Source organism: Onychostruthus taczanowskii, unplaced genomic scaffold (assembly GCF_017590055.1).
Source record: "Onychostruthus taczanowskii isolate IOZ18803 unplaced genomic scaffold, ASM1759005v1 scaffold43, whole genome shotgun sequence".
NCBI classification, from domain to species: Eukaryota; Metazoa; Chordata; class Aves; order Passeriformes; family Passeridae; genus Onychostruthus; species Onychostruthus taczanowskii.
The window spans coordinates 1181102-1197240 of record NW_024501792.1 but is presented as its reverse complement, the minus strand read 5'-3'; the positions used below and the strand labels follow the sequence as shown (position 1 = coordinate 1197240).

Below are 16139 nucleotides of genomic sequence, written 5' to 3'. Positions count from 1 at the left end.
AGTGATCTGGGGGATATTTGCAGCTTTTCTGGCCTGAACTCTAAATGAAACAGGGAGCTTGGAGAAAAACATTCCAAACCAAGCCCAAACCCCCCCGTTTTCCCAGCAGCTGCCCAGCACAGGGTGGTTTTGTGCCACAAGACACCTGGTGCTGCTCAGAGGGAGAACAAACCCCACCTGAACCTGCAGGACAGGTCATGAAACATTCATGGGAGTTCCTTTGGTTAAATAGCATTAAAAATTCATTGGTGCTTCACTGGAGCACCGAGCCAGCAGCTGTGGCTGTCAGGGATGGAGAAATAGGGGGGAAAAGCCTTTATTCCATGGGACAGCTCTTCCAGTCTGCTCAGCTGCTCTTGGTTTGGGGGGCTGGGGCAGCCCGAGGGATTTCTGCTCCACCAGAACAGAAAATCATCCCCTGCCCCAGCACAGCCCAGCCATGGGCTGGAAACTCCTTTTTCAGCAGCAAGAAATCACCTGGAGAGTCAGGAGCCGGCTGGGAGCTGCTGCCTGGCCCTGCTGCTCCCTGTGGGCTCCAGGCAGGCAAACCCAGCTCCTGGGGAGGTGAGCTGATCCAGGGGCACTCAGGGTGGGGAGGGCAGCCAGCAGCCCTCACCTTCCTTCACCTGCACCTGGCTGCAGGGGTGGGGATGCTACAAAGCACCTGGAGGGTTTTTTTCCCTGTTTTTTTTTCCCCTCTTTAGGAAGTTTTGACTCGGAGCTGGCTGGAGCTGCAGCCCCTCAGCTGTCCCTCGGGTTTCTCATGTGGCAGGAACGGGAGGGGAAGGGGGCAGCAGGTGGGAGATGGCTCCGGGGGCTGAGCAGCCCCACAGCTGCTGCTCTGGGCCCAGCGGGGGACAGGAGCATCCCCTGGGGACACCTGGGGACACCTGGGGCTGCAGGGCCCCGGCAGCAGGAGGAGGGGGTCTGGGGACAGGCCGAGCCTGCGGCGCATGCACAGCAACCTGAGCTGGCTGCTGCTCCTGCCGTGCTGAGCCCACAGCTCGGCCCTGCCGGGGCTGCTCCGGCCCTGCTCCGGCTCTGCTCCGGCCCTGCTCTGCCCCGGAGCTCAGCCTGAGGGTGCCGGCCCTGCCCGGGCTGCTCCGGCTCTGCTCCGGCTCTGCTCTGCCCCAGAGCTCAGCCTGAGGGTGCCGGCCCTGCCGGGTTGCTCCGGGTCTGCTCTGCCCCAGAGCTCAGCCTGAGGGTGCCGGCCCTGCCCGGGCTGCTCCGGCTCTGCTCCGGCTCTGCTCTGCCCCAGAGCTCAGCTCCTCGGCCCCGGCATGGCCGAGCCCAGGACAGGGACACAGCGCTTCCCGGGGCACGGTGGGTGAGCTGCTGCTGGCCTTTGGGTACAGGGAGGCTCTGGGTGCTGGGCTTGGGGCTCTGGGTCCTGAGATCTGGGTGCTGGGCTCTGGGCTCTGCCTCTGGGTGCTGGTCTTGGGGCTCTGGGTGCTGGGTATCTGGCTCTGGGCTCTAGGTGCTGGGCTTGGGGCTCTGGCTCTGGGTCCTGGGCTCTGTGTGCTGGGCTCTGGGCACTGGGCTCTGGGTGCTGGGCTCTGGATTCTGGGCACTGGGGTCTGGGTGCTGGGCTCTGGATTCTGGGCTCTGGCTGCTGGGTCCCAGGCTCTGGGTCCCAGGCTCTGGCAGAGCCCAGGCTCATTTCAGCTCCTCCTGCAGGAAGGGAGCAGCTGAGCCCTGGAAATCAGTGCAGGGCCTTGGCAGAGCTGGGGGAGGCCCTGCAGCCCCGCTGACCCCCTGTCCCTCCCTTGCAGACCCTGCCGAGGTGTCCCTGGGGTCTCTGTGCAGCGCCAGGAGGCTGCTGCTGCTGCTGGGGCTGGCGGGGCTGCTGGCAGCGATGGCAGCTGGGACGTGGCAGCTCGGTCAGTGCCCCAGCACAGCCCTGCTGCCCTCTGAGAGCCAGCTGGGGCTGCCAGCAGTGCGGGTTGGGGTGGCAGCCCCCTGGTCAGCCCTGCCTGGGGTGGCTGTGCTCCTGGAGAGGCTCTGCACCTGTGGCAGCGGGCAGGGCTGTGCCCAGCTCTGGGCATCTCTGGGTGCTGCCAGGCTGTGGGAGCCCACCCTCACCTGCTCTGTCTCCTGAAGTGAAGCACCTGAAGGAGCCCCAGCCCGAGCAGGGCTCCCCCCAGGAGCAGGATCTGGAGGTGACCCCAGCATGTGATGATGAGGAGGAGGAGGAGCCCGTGGTCCGGGGGGCTCCCAGCACAGGTTTGCACCTTGGATTGGTGTCCCATGTGGGGAGAGGGGAGCCCGACCTGGCAAGGGCACAAAAGAGACTCTTTAAAAATCAGTTCCTGCTGCATTTTGCAGCTTTGCTTTTCTCTGAACCCCCAGCACTGCAGCTTCACTGCACACAGGGATCCCACAGCAAAGGGAGCTCTTCCATGACTCCTTTGCCTGGGACCCCTCTGGCTGGGCTCATTTAGGGTTTCCAACTCCTCAGGTGTTTTTTTCCTGGGGTTTAGGGTGGGTTTTTGGCTGTGCATGACCCTGCACAGGGGGAGAGAGCTCACAGGTTGTCTGCAATGGAATGCCTTCAGTGTCTTTCAGGATCAGCACAGCCAATTCCTTGCTGGAAGCACGGGTGGAGGCACACCCTGGCTGGCTCCTGGTGTGCCACGGGCACTGGGACCCCTCCCTGGGCACCCTGCTCTGCCAGCAGCTCGGCTACCTCAGGTGGGCACGGCACAGGCTGCTCCTGCTGCCCCTTTCCAGGGGGATGGCCTTGGCAAAACCAGCTGGGCTTTGGCAGGGCAGAGCCAGGCCACAGCATTCCCTGGGGAAACCGGGCCTGGGATCTGCAGGAGCAGCTCCAGAAGCTCCTTCCAGCCCAGCAGGTCATTCCCAGCTGCCAGAGCTGTGGGACTGTGGCAGGGGCACAACCCTGACCCCTTCCCAGGACGTTTCTGTCGCTCTGCAGCATGACCCAGCAGAAGGGAGTGAACCTGAGGGATGTCCAGGTGAGTGCTGGGCAGCAGTTCCTGCAGGTGAGAGCCCGGCAGGAAGGCAGCCTGGAGGACATGTGGCAGGTCAGGTAAGGGCGGCTCTGGGGCAAGCAGGGCTTGCTGGAGCCTTTCCTCAGGCTGAACCCCAGAGATGTGCGGGTGCTGTGCAGCAAACACCCCTTGGGGAGCTGCTGCAGCTGCCCTGGGGCTCCCCAGGGCTTTGGCCGGTGTTTATCCTGACCAGAGCCTGCCCACACAGGAGCAGCTGCCGGTCGGGGCGCATCGTGGCTCTGCAGTGCTCAGGTGAGCGATTCCCTCCCCTCCTGAGCCCCAGGGTCTCTGCCTGGAGGCAGCAGCTCCTTCCCCCAGTGCCCCTGCTCCCCCCAGCAGGAAGGGCTGGGCTGGAGCCTCCCCCGTTCCTTGCAGAGTGTGGGCTGCAGGCAGGGGCTGTCAGGGTGGTGGGGGGCACAGACGTGTCCCCCGGGCGCTGGCCCTGGCAGGTCAGTGTGTGCCAGGGCTCCCAGCACCGCTGTGGGGGCTCCGTGCTGGCCCCCGAGTGGATCCTGACGGCAGCTCACTGCGTGCACAGGTACCCCGGCTCCCTGTGCCCATCCCGGGCTCCCTGTGCCCATCCCGGGCTCCTTGTGTCCATCCCGGGCTCCCTGTGCCCATCCCCGGGTCTCTATGTGCCCATCCCAGGCTCCCTGTGCCCATCCCCGGCTCCCTGTGTGCCATCCAGGCTCCCTGTCCCCATCCCCGGGTTTCCTGTCCCCATCCCGAGCTCCCCGTACCCATCACTGGGTTCCCTGTGTGCCCATCCCCGGGTTTCCTGTCCCCATCCCGAGCTCCCCGTACCCATCATCGCGTTCCCTGTGTGCCCATCCCCGGCTCTCTGTCCCCACCCCGAGGTCTCTGTGTGTCAGTCCCGAGCTCCCTGTGTGCCCATCCCGGCCTCATTGTGTGCCCATCCCGGCTCCCTGTGCCCATCCCCAGGCTCTCTGTCCCCATCGCCGGCTTCCCTGTGTGCCCATCCCCGGCTCTCTGTGCCCATCCCGAGGTCTCTGTGTGCCAATCTCGAGCTCCCCGTGCCCATCCCCGGCTCCCCGTGCCCATCCCGGCTCCCGTGCCCGCTGCTAGCCCGCAGCCCGGTGCCGGTAGCCCGCACTGCCGGTGCCGCGGTTGCAGGCAGCTGCCAGCCCCAGCCTGGCTGGTGTTTGCGGGAATTGTCACGCACGGCTCGCTGCGGCCGGAGGCGGGCGTGCCAGTCCGGGCCATCATCCCCCACCCGCTCTACAACGACAGCAGCCTGGACTACGACATGGCCCTGATCAGGCTCCAGGTGCCGCTCAACTTCTCACGTAAGGAAGGGGCTGTCCCGGTGTTGTCCCGGTGTTGTCCCGGTTCTGTACCAGGGCTGTCCCACTGCTGTCCCAGTCCCGTCCTGGTGCTGTCCCGGTTCCGTCCCGATCCCGTCCTAGTGCTGTCTCACTGCTGTCCCGGTCCCGTCCCAGTCCTGTCCTGTCCTTCCCCGTTGTTTTCTGTCCTACCCCCCAGTATCAATTTGCCCAACCCCAGCCTCGTCTGAGCATGCTGGCAGAAGAATCGCAGGGTGCTTTGGGTTGGAAGGGGTCTGAAGGCTCATCCAGTTCCACCCAGGGTGGCACGGACACCTCCCACTGTCCCGGGGGGCTCCAGGTCCCTGACCCTGCTGCGGGACAGCCCGGCTGGCACGGGCAGCACAGCATGCCCCGAGCTGGCAGTCCCGGGGGTGGCTCTGCAGTGTCACAGCCCCTGCGCCAGGAGCCTTTCCCGTCCCCGAGGCAGGCTGAGGGCTCTGCAGCCCGTCCCTGCTGTCCCCTGCGAGCTGTCGCTGTCGCCGCAGGTGCCGTCCGAGCCGTGTGCCTGCCGCCCGCCCCGCGGGACCTGCTGCAGGGCACGCAGTGCTGGGTGTCGGGCTGGGGCCACACCGCACCTGGCCAAGGTGAGCTGTGCCCCTGCCCTGCCCTGCCAGCCCCTCCCGTTCCACTCTCCCTGGGGGCAGTGCCACCTTCCCCTGCCATCCTTTCTGCTCCCTCTGGTTTCCCTCCTGGCTCCTCTGTGTCCCTGTCCCCAGCACAGGTGGCCGGGACGCTGAAGGAGGCGCTGGTGCCCCTGATTGGCACCCGGAGGTGCAACAGCTCCTGCGTGTACAAGGGTGAGCTCACGGCCAGGATGCTGTGTGCAGGACACCTGCGGGGACACGTGGACGCCTGCCAGGTAGGGCTGGGACACCCGGGGGTGCCCGCACCACCCTGGGGACAGCCCTGGGGAGGGACAGGGACTCCCCGAGGTGCCTGCACCACCCTGGGGACAGCCCTGGAGAGGAACAGGGACAGCTGGGGGTGTCTGCCGCCACCCTGGGGACAGCCCTGGGGAGGGACAGGGACTCCCCGAGGTGCCTGCACCACCCTGGGGACAGCCCTGGAGAGGAACAGGGACAGCTGGGGGTGTCTGCCGCCACCCTGGGGACAGCCCTGGGGAGGGACAGGGACTCCCCGAGGTGCCTGCACCACCCTGGGGACAGCCCTGGAGAGGAACAGGGACAGCTGGGGGTGTCTGCCGCCACCCTGGGGACAGCCCTGGGGAGGGACAGGGACTCCCCGAGGTGCCTGCACCACCCTGGGGACAGCCCTGGAGAGGAACAGGGACAGCTGGGGGTGTCTGCCGCCACCCTGGGGACAGCCCTGGGGAGGGACAGGGACACCCGGGGGGGCCCGCACCACCCTGGGGACAGCCCTGGGGAGGACAGGGACAGCTGGGGGTGTCTGCAGCCACCCTGGGGACTCTCCTGGTGAGACAACAGGGACAGCCCTGGGGAGGACAGGGACAGCTGGGGGTGTCTGCAGCCACCCTGGGGACAGCCCTGGAGAGGGACAGGGACACCCCTGGGTGCCTGCACCACCCTGGGGACAGCCCTGGTGAGACAGAGCCTGCCCTGAGGTTTGGGTGCTCCCTGAGCAGCTCGAGGCTGGGCTGGACGGGGCCTGGAGCAGCCTGGGATGGTGGCATCGGGCAGGGGTGGCACTGGGTGAGCCCCAGGGACCCAAAGCAGGCTGTGACTGTGGTGTTCTGTCACTCTGCCCCCAGGGGGACAGTGGGGGCCCGCTGGTGTGCTGGGATGGGTCCTCGTGGCGCCTGGTGGGGGTTGTGAGCTGGGGCCAGGGCTGTGCTGAGCCCAACCACCCCGGGGTCTACACCAACGTGGCTCAGCTGCTGCCCTGGATCCACCAGGTCACCCAGGTGAGCCCAGCTCTGTGCCCAGCCTTGCTGGTTCCTCAGACAAATCCCAGGATCCTGTTGAACTCCTTCCCTGCATGCACAAGCCTTTAGGACAACCTTTCTTATGGTACTGATTGCTTTTTTTTTGTTTCCTGTTTTACTGATTTTCTTAGATCCACTAGGAATCAGGAAAGGACAGACTGCACACAGCAACACTCTGCCCTTCCCACAAGTGAAGGACAGCCCAGGACTGGCTCCTCCTGCCTCACAGACCCACACAGACTCCCAAACGTGCTCAGTATAAATAGTTTATTAAAGAAAATAGCAAATTCCAATTCTGTGAACAATCAACAGGGGAGAAGTGTTTTTCAAAATAGACCATTTTGGATTACTGTGTGTGAAGGGACAGGGGATCCTATGAGGTGTTCTGGGAACACTTGGAGGGGGGAAACATAAAAACACAAATGTTCTGGGGTGACAGGAAAGCCTCAGCCCCTGCACAAATGCCTGGAAATGGGAACAGGAGTGGGACAGAAGTGCCAATGACGAGGAGACAACAGGAGACAACAGATTAAAACATTAAACTGGGACTGAAACTCTTCTAAGCACTACAGGGCAGGAAGGACTTTGCTCCAGGTGTGCAGCACCTTGGTCTCTGGGCTGAGCTCAGTGGATGCTCTCAGGGAGTTTTTCAATTAAAAGAAATGTACAATAATCCAAGCATCAAACACAGCCTTTTGTGACTTCATGCTGTGAGAGCACCTTTCATTCCCTTTGTGTATTGGTTTACATTTCTCTGATCACTCCTGAAGGACAGAAAATACAACACCAGAAAGACAGAGTTATGCAATGCACACCCAACACAAACAGAAAAGGAAGAGGTGAACTGGCTTCTGCACTTGGGAAAGTGACACTGAAAAGCTCTAAATCAGTTTGAGGATATTTTCCATGAGAATAGAATTTTCCTACTTGTGAGAAATCCTGTGATCAATGGTTCATTCTTTCCCCACATGCCCCTCTGAAGTGTCTCTCCCTTGAGGTCTGCTCCTCAGGGGAAGCTGAGGTGGGAAACTTTGGCACTTCCTGGAGGGATATCAAAAGCTCTCCAAGTCTGTGGGTTCCATGTGTGCTTTGGGGGACAGAAGAGGTCACAGAGGGGCTGCAGGTCCAGATGTAGAAGTGCATAGAAGAGTCCCAGCTGAGCACTGGAAAGGCCCAGCCTGAGATGAGGTTACAGGAACACTGAGCCAGGAAATGCTCCTTCCCCCAGGTGAGCTCCAGGAAGCACTTACCCAATCCCAACGTTTCCCAGACCAGTAGAAATAAGAAAAGTGAAATCAAAAAAGTATTTGGAAGTGTCAGTTTGCTCTTGCTGTGTCACAAGATGCAGGTGTAAACTGGAGTCACTTGATCTTGGCCAGTGCTGCTGCTCTCCTCTCTGTGTTCTGGAACAGGGCTCGGATCAGACTCTTCACCTCAGCTGCTGAGAATTCCTCTGCCAGAGGCCCCTTGCCATCTGCCCACCTGGATGGGAGACAGGGAGAGCTTTATGTCACCAACCTGCCAGAAATGGCACCTCCAACAAGCCTCCAAGGACCTGTGCCAGCAGCTGATCCTGACCCTTTCCTCTGGAAACAGAAAGGAAAAGGAAAGGAAAAGCTCCTGCTCCTCCTGTGAACTGCAGCTCCCTGGCACAGGTCTGGAGAAGCAGCTGGAAAGGAAAACACCTACTGATCCACGATTTCTTGGAGGTTGGCCTGCAGGATGATCATCAGCTCCTTGAATGTCATCCACTTCTGCACATAGACTGGAACTTCCTCTTGGTACTTCTTGTTTTTGTCTTCTTCAAGCAGAGGGGTGAAAACTTGGGGTCCCTCCTCCACCATGATCCTGCAGAGTGAGTACAGCCTGTCTGCATCCTCTGCAGAGATATCCTGCAATGGGGAGAACATGAACAGAGCCCAAGTGAGGTTTATTTATGGAGTGCCAAGTGAAATGAAATATTGGCATTGTGAACATTTCCCGTGGACACATGATTAGAATTTCTGTGTGGATGAACTGCTCCCCTGAAATGTGATTTTGGGGAGAGTTTTTGGAGGTGACAAACGCTGTCCCCAAGACCCCCCACGGCTGTTACCTCCAGGGCAGCAATCCTGGTGACAATCTCTGCCAGGGCTGTGTTCAGTAAGGCCCCCATGGCCTTGCAGTACACGTTCACAGGGAGCACATCCTGCCACACCATGCCCAGCCTCCTCAGCTGGTGCAGCACCTGCAAGGAACAGCAGAGTGTGACACCAGACAGAACCCTGGGAAAGGCACCAGGAGAGTACAAATGGGGAGAAACAACGGAGCAATCCTGCTAAAGACACAGCCCAGGACAAAAAACCCAAACCATCACATCAGAAAATAGGTTTTTTAGCAGTTGCACAGCTGTCAGGGCTGAGATTCCACACTGCACCTCCCCAGGATACCTGCAGGCACTGGATGCTCTTTCTCTGCCTTCCTCACCTGCTTTATGGCTTTATTTGCTGCACAGTAATTCTCCTCATCATCCATGTTGGAAAAATTCCTGGCACTCGAGAGCCTCTCCAGGATTTCTCCCTTCTGCACTCGCATCTGGGCCAGAAAACACTCCATCCCTTTAGGAGCAAAACAAGCAGAGAGAAGCAATTAAACAATTACCAAATTTGCTCTGCCTATTTATGACTGCAAGTGCTGAATAATGAACTTGCTATTATGTTTTATTTTTAATCAAATTTCCAGTCTCCAAACAGTCTCTCAGGGCCAGTTTAACCAGTGAGCTCTTGTGCAGCTTGCATTGCTACAACACTGCTGGAAAAAAGCAGAGCAGCAGAACGAATTGTGGATGACTCCTGTTAGCCCACACAAACCTACCTCTGAATTTATTTCTGTGGAATAACTAAGGAAAATATCAAAGGACTGAGCAGCAGATCCCAGAACACATCTTGCTGGATACTGAGCTCTTCTTGGGACTAAGTTCACAAGAAATACAGGTTTCAAAGAGCCAAAACTTCCTAACTCAGAAAATGTTTCTGCCACTTGTGCTAACACCACCAATCCACTGCACACACTGAGCGAGCAGCCACACCTCTGAGAAACCACTCAGCAAGCGCCAGGGTGAACTCCCAGGTGATCCAGAAGCACATCTGGAGAGGGGAAGGGGGGAGGGGAGTTACCCAGCCTCCTGAAGCCAGGCACCAGGTCCACGAAGGTGGCAGCGCCGTTGCTGAGCACGCTGGTGCTGCGGTAGCGGAACTGGTGGCCCAGCGTCAGCAGGTGGTGGGCGATGTACATGCAGTTGTTGTGGTGGATGGCAGCCAGCTGGGGCAGCTTCTGCAGGTTCTCCCTGGCCCAGCAAGGAGGGAAAAGGAGAAATGGGTTTATTTAGAGCTGGTTCTGTTAAAAAAATGCTCGCGTCTATCCTAGAGAAACGCACGGTGTGTCAGCAGGTGGTGCTGGCAAAGCCTGACTGACAGCAGAGTAAAACATGTAACGTCTCACAAACCCACAGGAACTGGCAGGAAAAGGGTCTGAAATGGCACCGAGGCATTTGAACCCTGTGTTATCCCACTCTCTTTCCAGCCATTCAAACAGGAATACATTTGTTAGAGCAAAGTCGCAGTGAGGAAAAGAGAGGGAGGGCCTCTGACAGGATTGTGAACTTTCCATCTTCATTGCTGCTTCTTCACAGCAGAAACATCCTGAAAAATCTGTGCATCAGATCTGAGGTCAAAGTTACATGGCTGGAAGCAAATACAGCTGTGTGAGAACTTCACCCACACCCTTGATCATAGACTGACGACACAGAAGCTCTCAAGCACCTGCTTCATGCAGGTATGGTTTAATTAGAGATTGGGCAGTTGATTTTTGCTGGTGGAGCTGTAGTGGACAAGTGGGACTGTTCCAACAGCAGTATTCCCCCTCAGAACAGGAAATGTGGACACACTCACCTGTGGTATGTGGGCACTACCTCATAGAAGAGCTGGAAGATGTTCCTGACGCAGTCAAAGAGCTGCACACAGCTACAAGGGCAAGAGAGCTCATGTCAGCCTGGCACCCATGCCCTGCTCACAGCTGCCCCTCAGCCTGCCCAAACAGGGCTCATGTCAGCCTGGCACCCATGCCCTGCTCACAGCTGCCCCTCAACAAGGTTTTATGAGCAGTGAAGCACTGGCACAAAGAGGGGATTGTCAGGATCAATGACAGCATTGTCAACACTCTGGAAAACTCTCAAAGGCTGTGGCGACCTTGAGGGTCAGTGTGGAAGGGAGATCCATGACAGCCCAGAACAAAGGGGACACTGTCCCTGCCCCTCCAGGTGTGCAGGAACACTCAGCCCCCTCTCTGCCCCTCGAGGGTAGCTGTTACCTGGGCAACTCTCCTGCTTCAGGGCTGTGGTTAAAGTTAAGTTTACACGGATCCTGTTTGTTTTTCCCCAAGAGCCCTGCCAGCTGCAGGCTGGAGTTCTTTGTTTTCCCCAGCACAAAGAACTCTGTTCACACTGAGGCCAGCACTTGGTTTTGGGAAAAAGAAGACGGGTTTGATTTTTCTAAAAACCTGAAGGAACAGCCTGCAGCAGTGCCAGTCTCCTGCCCAAACCCAGGCATACATCCTCCAGCCACAACAAGAGCAATGACCGAGTCTAATTTTTCAAGTTCTTTAAATCTACTACAGATGCTTGGTGCTGCTAGAGGCTGACACACAAGCTACTAAATAAATAAATACAGTTTTGATAAATAATGCTAACAGAGGAATGGCCAACAAGCCCTACCAGAGGTCTGTGCTGGTTGTGGCCTCCAGCAGGGTGTGGTAAGCCAGCTCCACGAGCTGCTGCACGGAGCAGCTGATGCGGCAGGTGGGCAGGCTCAGCGTGAAGGGGCTCAGCCTGCTCTCACTCCCCACGTGCACTGTGCCATTGTGCAGCAGGCTGGAGGCTCTGTGCAGCTTCCCGTGGTCTCCTGAGGCAGGATCAGGGAGCTCTGGGATGGCAACGCTGGAATCAGGTGTGATCTAAGGGAAAGAGAGAGGGTAAGAGAATTTGGAGCTCTGCAAGATTAAAAAGACTCAATGGCAGAGATTTTAAGACTCAAGATAAACACAACACTGCAGCACTATTAAAAAATATTTAGAGATTGTTTTCCAGATGGAAAAACTGTGTGAGGCATCCCCAGTCACCTTCACAGTGTTGTGTATTTCTGAGGTCATCAGGCTCCTGGCTGCCATGATCACATCCTGGCACTTCTTGTTGGCAAAGTGGGAATCGACATTGCAGGCGTATTTCAGCAAGGCAGTGGTGTCTTCCTTCAAAAACTGCATCTTCTTCAGGGCCTTCTCAAACTCCTCTGTGGACTCGATCACCTGAGGAGAGCAGACGTGTTCCATGTTAGCACAGTCTCCAAAAACCAGGGAACAAAGTTAAATTGGGTATAAAGGCCGGAAGCAAAGGATGAACGAGGTTTTGGAGGGCACTGACCACTGGAATGCCATCCCACTGGAGTGCCTGGGCTCTGTGTTCAAGCCTGAGGGGCTTTTTGGGACCCACCTCTTTGTACTGCTCCAGTTTGCTGCTGTTGGTTGGGATGGAGTTCACCAGGCAGTTGTGGATGAGGCAGTCTGAGAGCTCCTCCCAGATGAGCTCCCCCAGCAGCTCTGCCAGGCTGACTCTGCCTTCCTTTCTGCCTTCCCCAGGCTGCTCCAGAGGCACATCTGCATCCCAGAGAAGAAAAACAGATTTTAATACAGCTGCTTCCTGGGCCAGACCCTCGATCAGCTCAAAAGCCTTTCCTCCATTTTCCTTGCACACAATGCTGATTAACAATCAGACATTCTAGAAAACTCCCATTAAATGAACAAGGTACTGATCATAACTAACTCCAGAAGAGAGGAACTACATACTGAGCAGGTATTTGTGCAGAACTTCAAACACCAGCTTGATCTTCTCAAACACCTCCATAGGAGAGGACTCATCCAGAGCAAGCTCCTGGGACCTGAACCTCAGGATGAACACATCTGGCTGTTCCTCTGGGACTGGCTCCAGGGACGGGTGTGAGATCAGAGGCTTCAGGATGTACTGCAGCAACAAGTGGCCTGAGGAAAGGGAAAAACAGAGGTTTTCCAACAGCAGATTGCTCCAGTGAGGTCCAGCCCTGACTGTTCTGGATTTAGAGACTGCAAGGAGTAGGAGGAATAATCCCTTGATCAGCTCTGTCAGGGAATTACTAATGAGGTAAACTGTTCAAGCATCAGGCTATGAAACCACATAGTCACAGGTCAGAAGTACACTGCATTGTCAGGAAAGGAGAAATAATTCCAGGTAGATAATGAGAATAAATATTTTCCTGTTAGTAAGAGTTCCAGCATTCACCTCAGCAGGAAACACAAGCCAGGAGAGGAAGAAATTTTCCAGTGTCCTGTTGGAGTGAAGTGGATCTCACTATCCACATCAAAACAAGCCTGAAGTATCCCCCTGAGCTACTGGGGCTGTTTCTGGGGTCTGTCTTACCAAAATCTTTGAGCTTGGAGTGCAGCTCTCCCAGGACAGCCAAGGCCTGCAGCACAGCAGCCACGGCGGGGACAGCAGCATCCTTGTCCTGGGGTGGCACCGTGTGCAGGTGCAGCTCCGAGAGCACCACGGCCTCCAGGCTGCTGCTTCCTGCACACAAAGCACACCCAGGGCTGTCACAGGGCACAGCAGAAGCAGAGATCCACCCTCCCCAGAGCACGAGCTCCTTCAACCCCCTCAGCCCAACAGCTTCACTGCATGTCCCACCCTGCAGGTGACAACAGGGACTTCAGTGGGGCAGAAAGAGTGAAAAAACCCCTGGGAGCACCTTTGGAAGGGGGAAGCTTCCACACAATGAGCTTCTGCCACTCCTCCCCGAGGTGGTAGATGACGTTCTGCGTCTGCACTGTGAGCTCTGTGCTCAGGGCCTTCAGGATCTTCAGCTCAAAGCCCTTGCGGGACTCCAGGCTCCTGAGGCTGCTCCGTGCCTGGGGGAGAGCAGACACGGCTCAGCAGGCGCTGCCCCTGCCAGGAGCCATCCTCTGGAAGCCAGGCAGGGCACCCAGCACCCTGCCAGGGGCCACCGCTACCTTCTCCAGCCGCTGAGCTGCTGCCACGTACTGCCGGTCCTGCAGGGCACAGCTGCACTCCTTGACAGTGGTATCGAACTGCAAAGGCCAAACACAGCTGGTGTCACTGCAGCTCTGCTGGGACACCACAGACAGACAGCCAGACTGGAGCTACAGACAGCCAAACTGGAGCTACAGACACCCAAACTGGATCTACAGACACCCAAACTGGAGCTGCAGACACCCAAACTGGAGCTGCAGACACCCAAACTGGAGCTGCAGACACCCAAACTGGAGCTACAGACAGCCAAACTGGGAGCTACAGACAGACACCCGCCCAAACTGGGAGCTACAGACAGACACCCAAACTGGGAGCTACAGACAGACACCCTAACTGGGAGCTACAGACACCTAAACTGGAGCTACAGACACCCAGACTGGGAGCTACAGACACCCAATCTGTGAGCTACAGACACCCAAACTGGGAGCTACAGACACCCAAACCTGTGAGCTATACACACCCAATCTGTGAGCTACAGACACCCAAACCTGTGAGCCACATTCACCCAATCTTTGAGCTACAGACACCCAGTCTGTGAGCTACAGACACTCATCCAAAACAGAAGCCCAGAACAATGTCCCACACTGAGGAGCAGGATTATTTTGCTCCCCCTCCTCACCTCCTGCAGCTTTTTCAGGACGCTCAGGACCAGCGTGTCCCTGTCCAGCTGCTGCTTCAGCTCTGTGAACTCAGCAACAGCCACGTTTAGATCTTGCTGGACCTAAAACAACAGCAGCTTTCAGTTCACTGACAGCACTGGTTAGCACACACCTTTTCCTCTTAAATTTCATTTATCATTTATTTCTGTTCATAGAATAATTTGGTGAGGAGGGAAAAAACTCCATCCTTTTTATCCCTGTGTCCCACCCCCTGCCCCAGCCAAGGCTGGTCCTTCTCCCTGAAGGACACAGTGACACACTTTTCCATCCACGCCAGAGTGACAATCCCTTAATGACAGCCTTACTGTACACCCTGGTGTCACCTCAAGGCATTCTTTAGGGCTGATATCACCCAGGGATCCCAGCCACAGAACCACAGAACCTCCTGAGCTGGAAGGGTCCTGCCACAAACCCCAACATCCCATCATGAAAGCGTTTTCTGAACACTCCTTGAGCTCTGGGGTTTGGGGCTGTGACCAAACACCCCACGATGGGGCGGGGGGCTCCAGATTTGGGATGAAATGGAGCAGAATGTCCCCGGGGAGTCACCTCGTTCTCAATGCCAGCCTTGAGCAGGTCGATGTTGTTGGACAGCCCCTCCACCTGTGCCACCAGCTCCTCTGCGCTCTGCATGCTGGGCAGGAACTCGCTGTACTTCTTGTTGATCATGGTGCACACCTCTCCCTGAGGACGGCGGGACAGAGGGACAGGACAGCCGGCACGGGGTGAAGGAGCAGGGCAGGGCTGGGCACCCCGGGCTAGGGCTGGGGCACCCCAGGATGGAGAGGGCTGGGCACCCCTGGGTACCCCGGGATGGAGAGGGCTGGGCACCCCTGCCAGGGCTGGGCACCCCTGGGGCACCCCAGAATGGAGAGGGCCGGGATACCCCTGACCAGGGTTGGGCACCCCTGGCTAGGGCTGGGCACCCCTGGGTACCCCAGGATGGAGAGGGCTGGGAACCCCTGGGTACCCTGGGATGGAGAGGGCTGGGCACCCCGGGATGGAGAGGGCTGGGATACCCCTGACCAGGGCTGGGCACCCCTGCCAGGGCTGGGGCACTCCGGGACGAACCAGGATTGACACCCGGGGCTGAACCAAGGCTGGGCACCCCAATCCAGCTGACCCAGGGCTGGACACCCGGGGCTGAACCAAGGCTGGGCACCCCAATCCAGCTGACCCAGGGCTGGACACCCCGATCCAGCTGACCCAGGGCTGGACACCCCGATCCAGCTGACCCAGAGCAGGACACCCGCTCCAAACCAGGGCTGGACACCCCGATCCAGCTGACCCAGGGCTGGACACCCCGATCCAGCTGACCCAGGGCTGTACACCCGCTCCAAACCAGGGCTGGACACCCCGATCCAGCTGACCCAGGGCTGGACATCCGGCCCAAACCAGGGCTGGACACCCCGATCCAGCTGACCGAGAGCAGGACACCCGCTCCAAACCAGGGCTGGACACCCCGATCCAGGCGACCCAGGGCTGGACACCCGGCCCAAACCAGGGCTGGCCACCGAGCTGACCCAGGGCTGGACACCCGGTCCTGACCGGCTCCGGCGCAGCGCCGCCCCCGCGTGTCTCCCCGCGCCCCTTCCGTTCCCCGTGCCTTGCCTTGAGCTCCTCGACGCGGCGGGAGAGGCGCCCGACGCGGGCTCCCAGGTGCTCCTTGTCCAGCCGGCCCGAGTGAGCCAGCACGGCCGCCACCAGCGAGCCCGCCCGCGCCGCCATGGCTGCGCGCCCTACGGTGGCCGCGAGGGACACGGGACCGCGGCGCGGAGCTCGAGCGGCGGGCCGCGGGTTCGAGACTGCGCGGGGACAACTGGAAATGGGGGGATAGGGGACCGCGATTATGGGGACACGGAGATGCCGGAGGATCCGTGGGTGGCGTGAATTGTGGCTGCAGGAGGACACCAGTGGATGCTGAAGGTCTATGGCTAGCAGTGGATGCCGGGGTCAGTGGCTATGGGGGACCAGTGACCGCAGGGGGATGCGGAAATTTTGGGGACTCCCCAGCTCTGCAGTGTTTCCTGGCTGGGGGGCACCAGTAGGTACCAGGGGTCCAGGGGGACAGGGAGATGTGGGGCTCAGTGGCTCCTGCAGGGTTCCTTG

At 58.6% G+C, this 16139-nt stretch overlaps 2 protein-coding genes across 3 annotated transcripts; one reads left to right on the top strand and one right to left on the bottom strand.

The window, feature by feature from the left end:
- Positions 1-1280: 1280 nt before the first annotated feature.
- Positions 1281-6400, top strand: TMPRSS5 (transmembrane serine protease 5). Its single transcript, XM_041413732.1, has 12 exons — positions 1281-1323; positions 1773-1880; positions 2101-2223; positions 2556-2691; positions 2936-3049; positions 3220-3263; positions 3387-3549; positions 4146-4318; positions 4843-4941; positions 5074-5216; positions 6087-6239; positions 6392-6400. The coding sequence occupies exons 1-12, from the start codon at positions 1281-1283 to the stop codon at positions 6398-6400; spliced, it is 1308 nt and encodes a 435-aa protein (XP_041269666.1).
- Positions 6401-6510: 110 nt separating this feature from the next.
- ZW10 (zw10 kinetochore protein) lies at positions 6511-15769 on the bottom strand. 2 transcript variants are annotated; one of them, XM_041413975.1, is made up of 16 exons: positions 15642-15761; positions 14580-14714; positions 13991-14092; positions 13332-13409; positions 13070-13229; positions 12742-12891; positions 12135-12326; positions 11782-11945; positions 11415-11597; positions 11011-11249; positions 10190-10261; positions 9416-9585; positions 8727-8857; positions 8356-8487; positions 7950-8152; positions 6511-7742 (listed from the first exon to the last, which is right to left on the bottom strand). In XM_041413975.1, the coding sequence occupies exons 1-16, from the start codon at positions 15756-15758 to the stop codon at positions 7622-7624; spliced, it is 2349 nt and encodes a 782-aa protein (XP_041269909.1). In that variant the 5' UTR covers positions 15759-15761; the 3' UTR covers positions 6511-7621. The 2 variants fall into 2 exon arrangements, with proteins under 2 accessions (XP_041269909.1, XP_041269910.1); XM_041413976.1 differs by lacking the exon at positions 14580-14714 and having other exon boundaries at positions 15642-15769.
- Positions 15770-16139: the final 370 nt, after the last annotated feature.

Coding starts and splice junctions, on each gene's coding strand:
- TMPRSS5 (XM_041413732.1), top strand. CDS start 1,281: ATGGCCGAGCCCAGGACAGGGACACAGCGCTTCCCGGGGCACG. Junction 2,224..2,555: donor CCGGGGGGCTCCCAGCACAG/GTTTGCACCTTG, acceptor GAATGCCTTCAG/TGTCTTTCAGGATCAGCACA. Junction 3,050..3,219: donor GAGGACATGTGGCAGGTCAG/GTAAGGGCGGCT, acceptor CTGCCCACACAG/GAGCAGCTGCCGGTCGGGGC.
- ZW10 (XM_041413975.1), bottom strand. CDS start 15,758: ATGGCGGCGCGGGCGGGCTCGCTGGTGGCGGCCGTGCTGGCTCACTCG. Junction 11,946..12,134: donor TCTGCACAAATACCTGCTCA/GTATGTAGTTCC, acceptor TCTGGGATGCAG/ATGTGCCTCTGGAGCAGCCT. Junction 9,586..10,189: donor GTAGTGCCCACATACCACAG/GTGAGTGTGTCC, acceptor TTGCTGGGCCAG/GGAGAACCTGCAGAAGCTGC.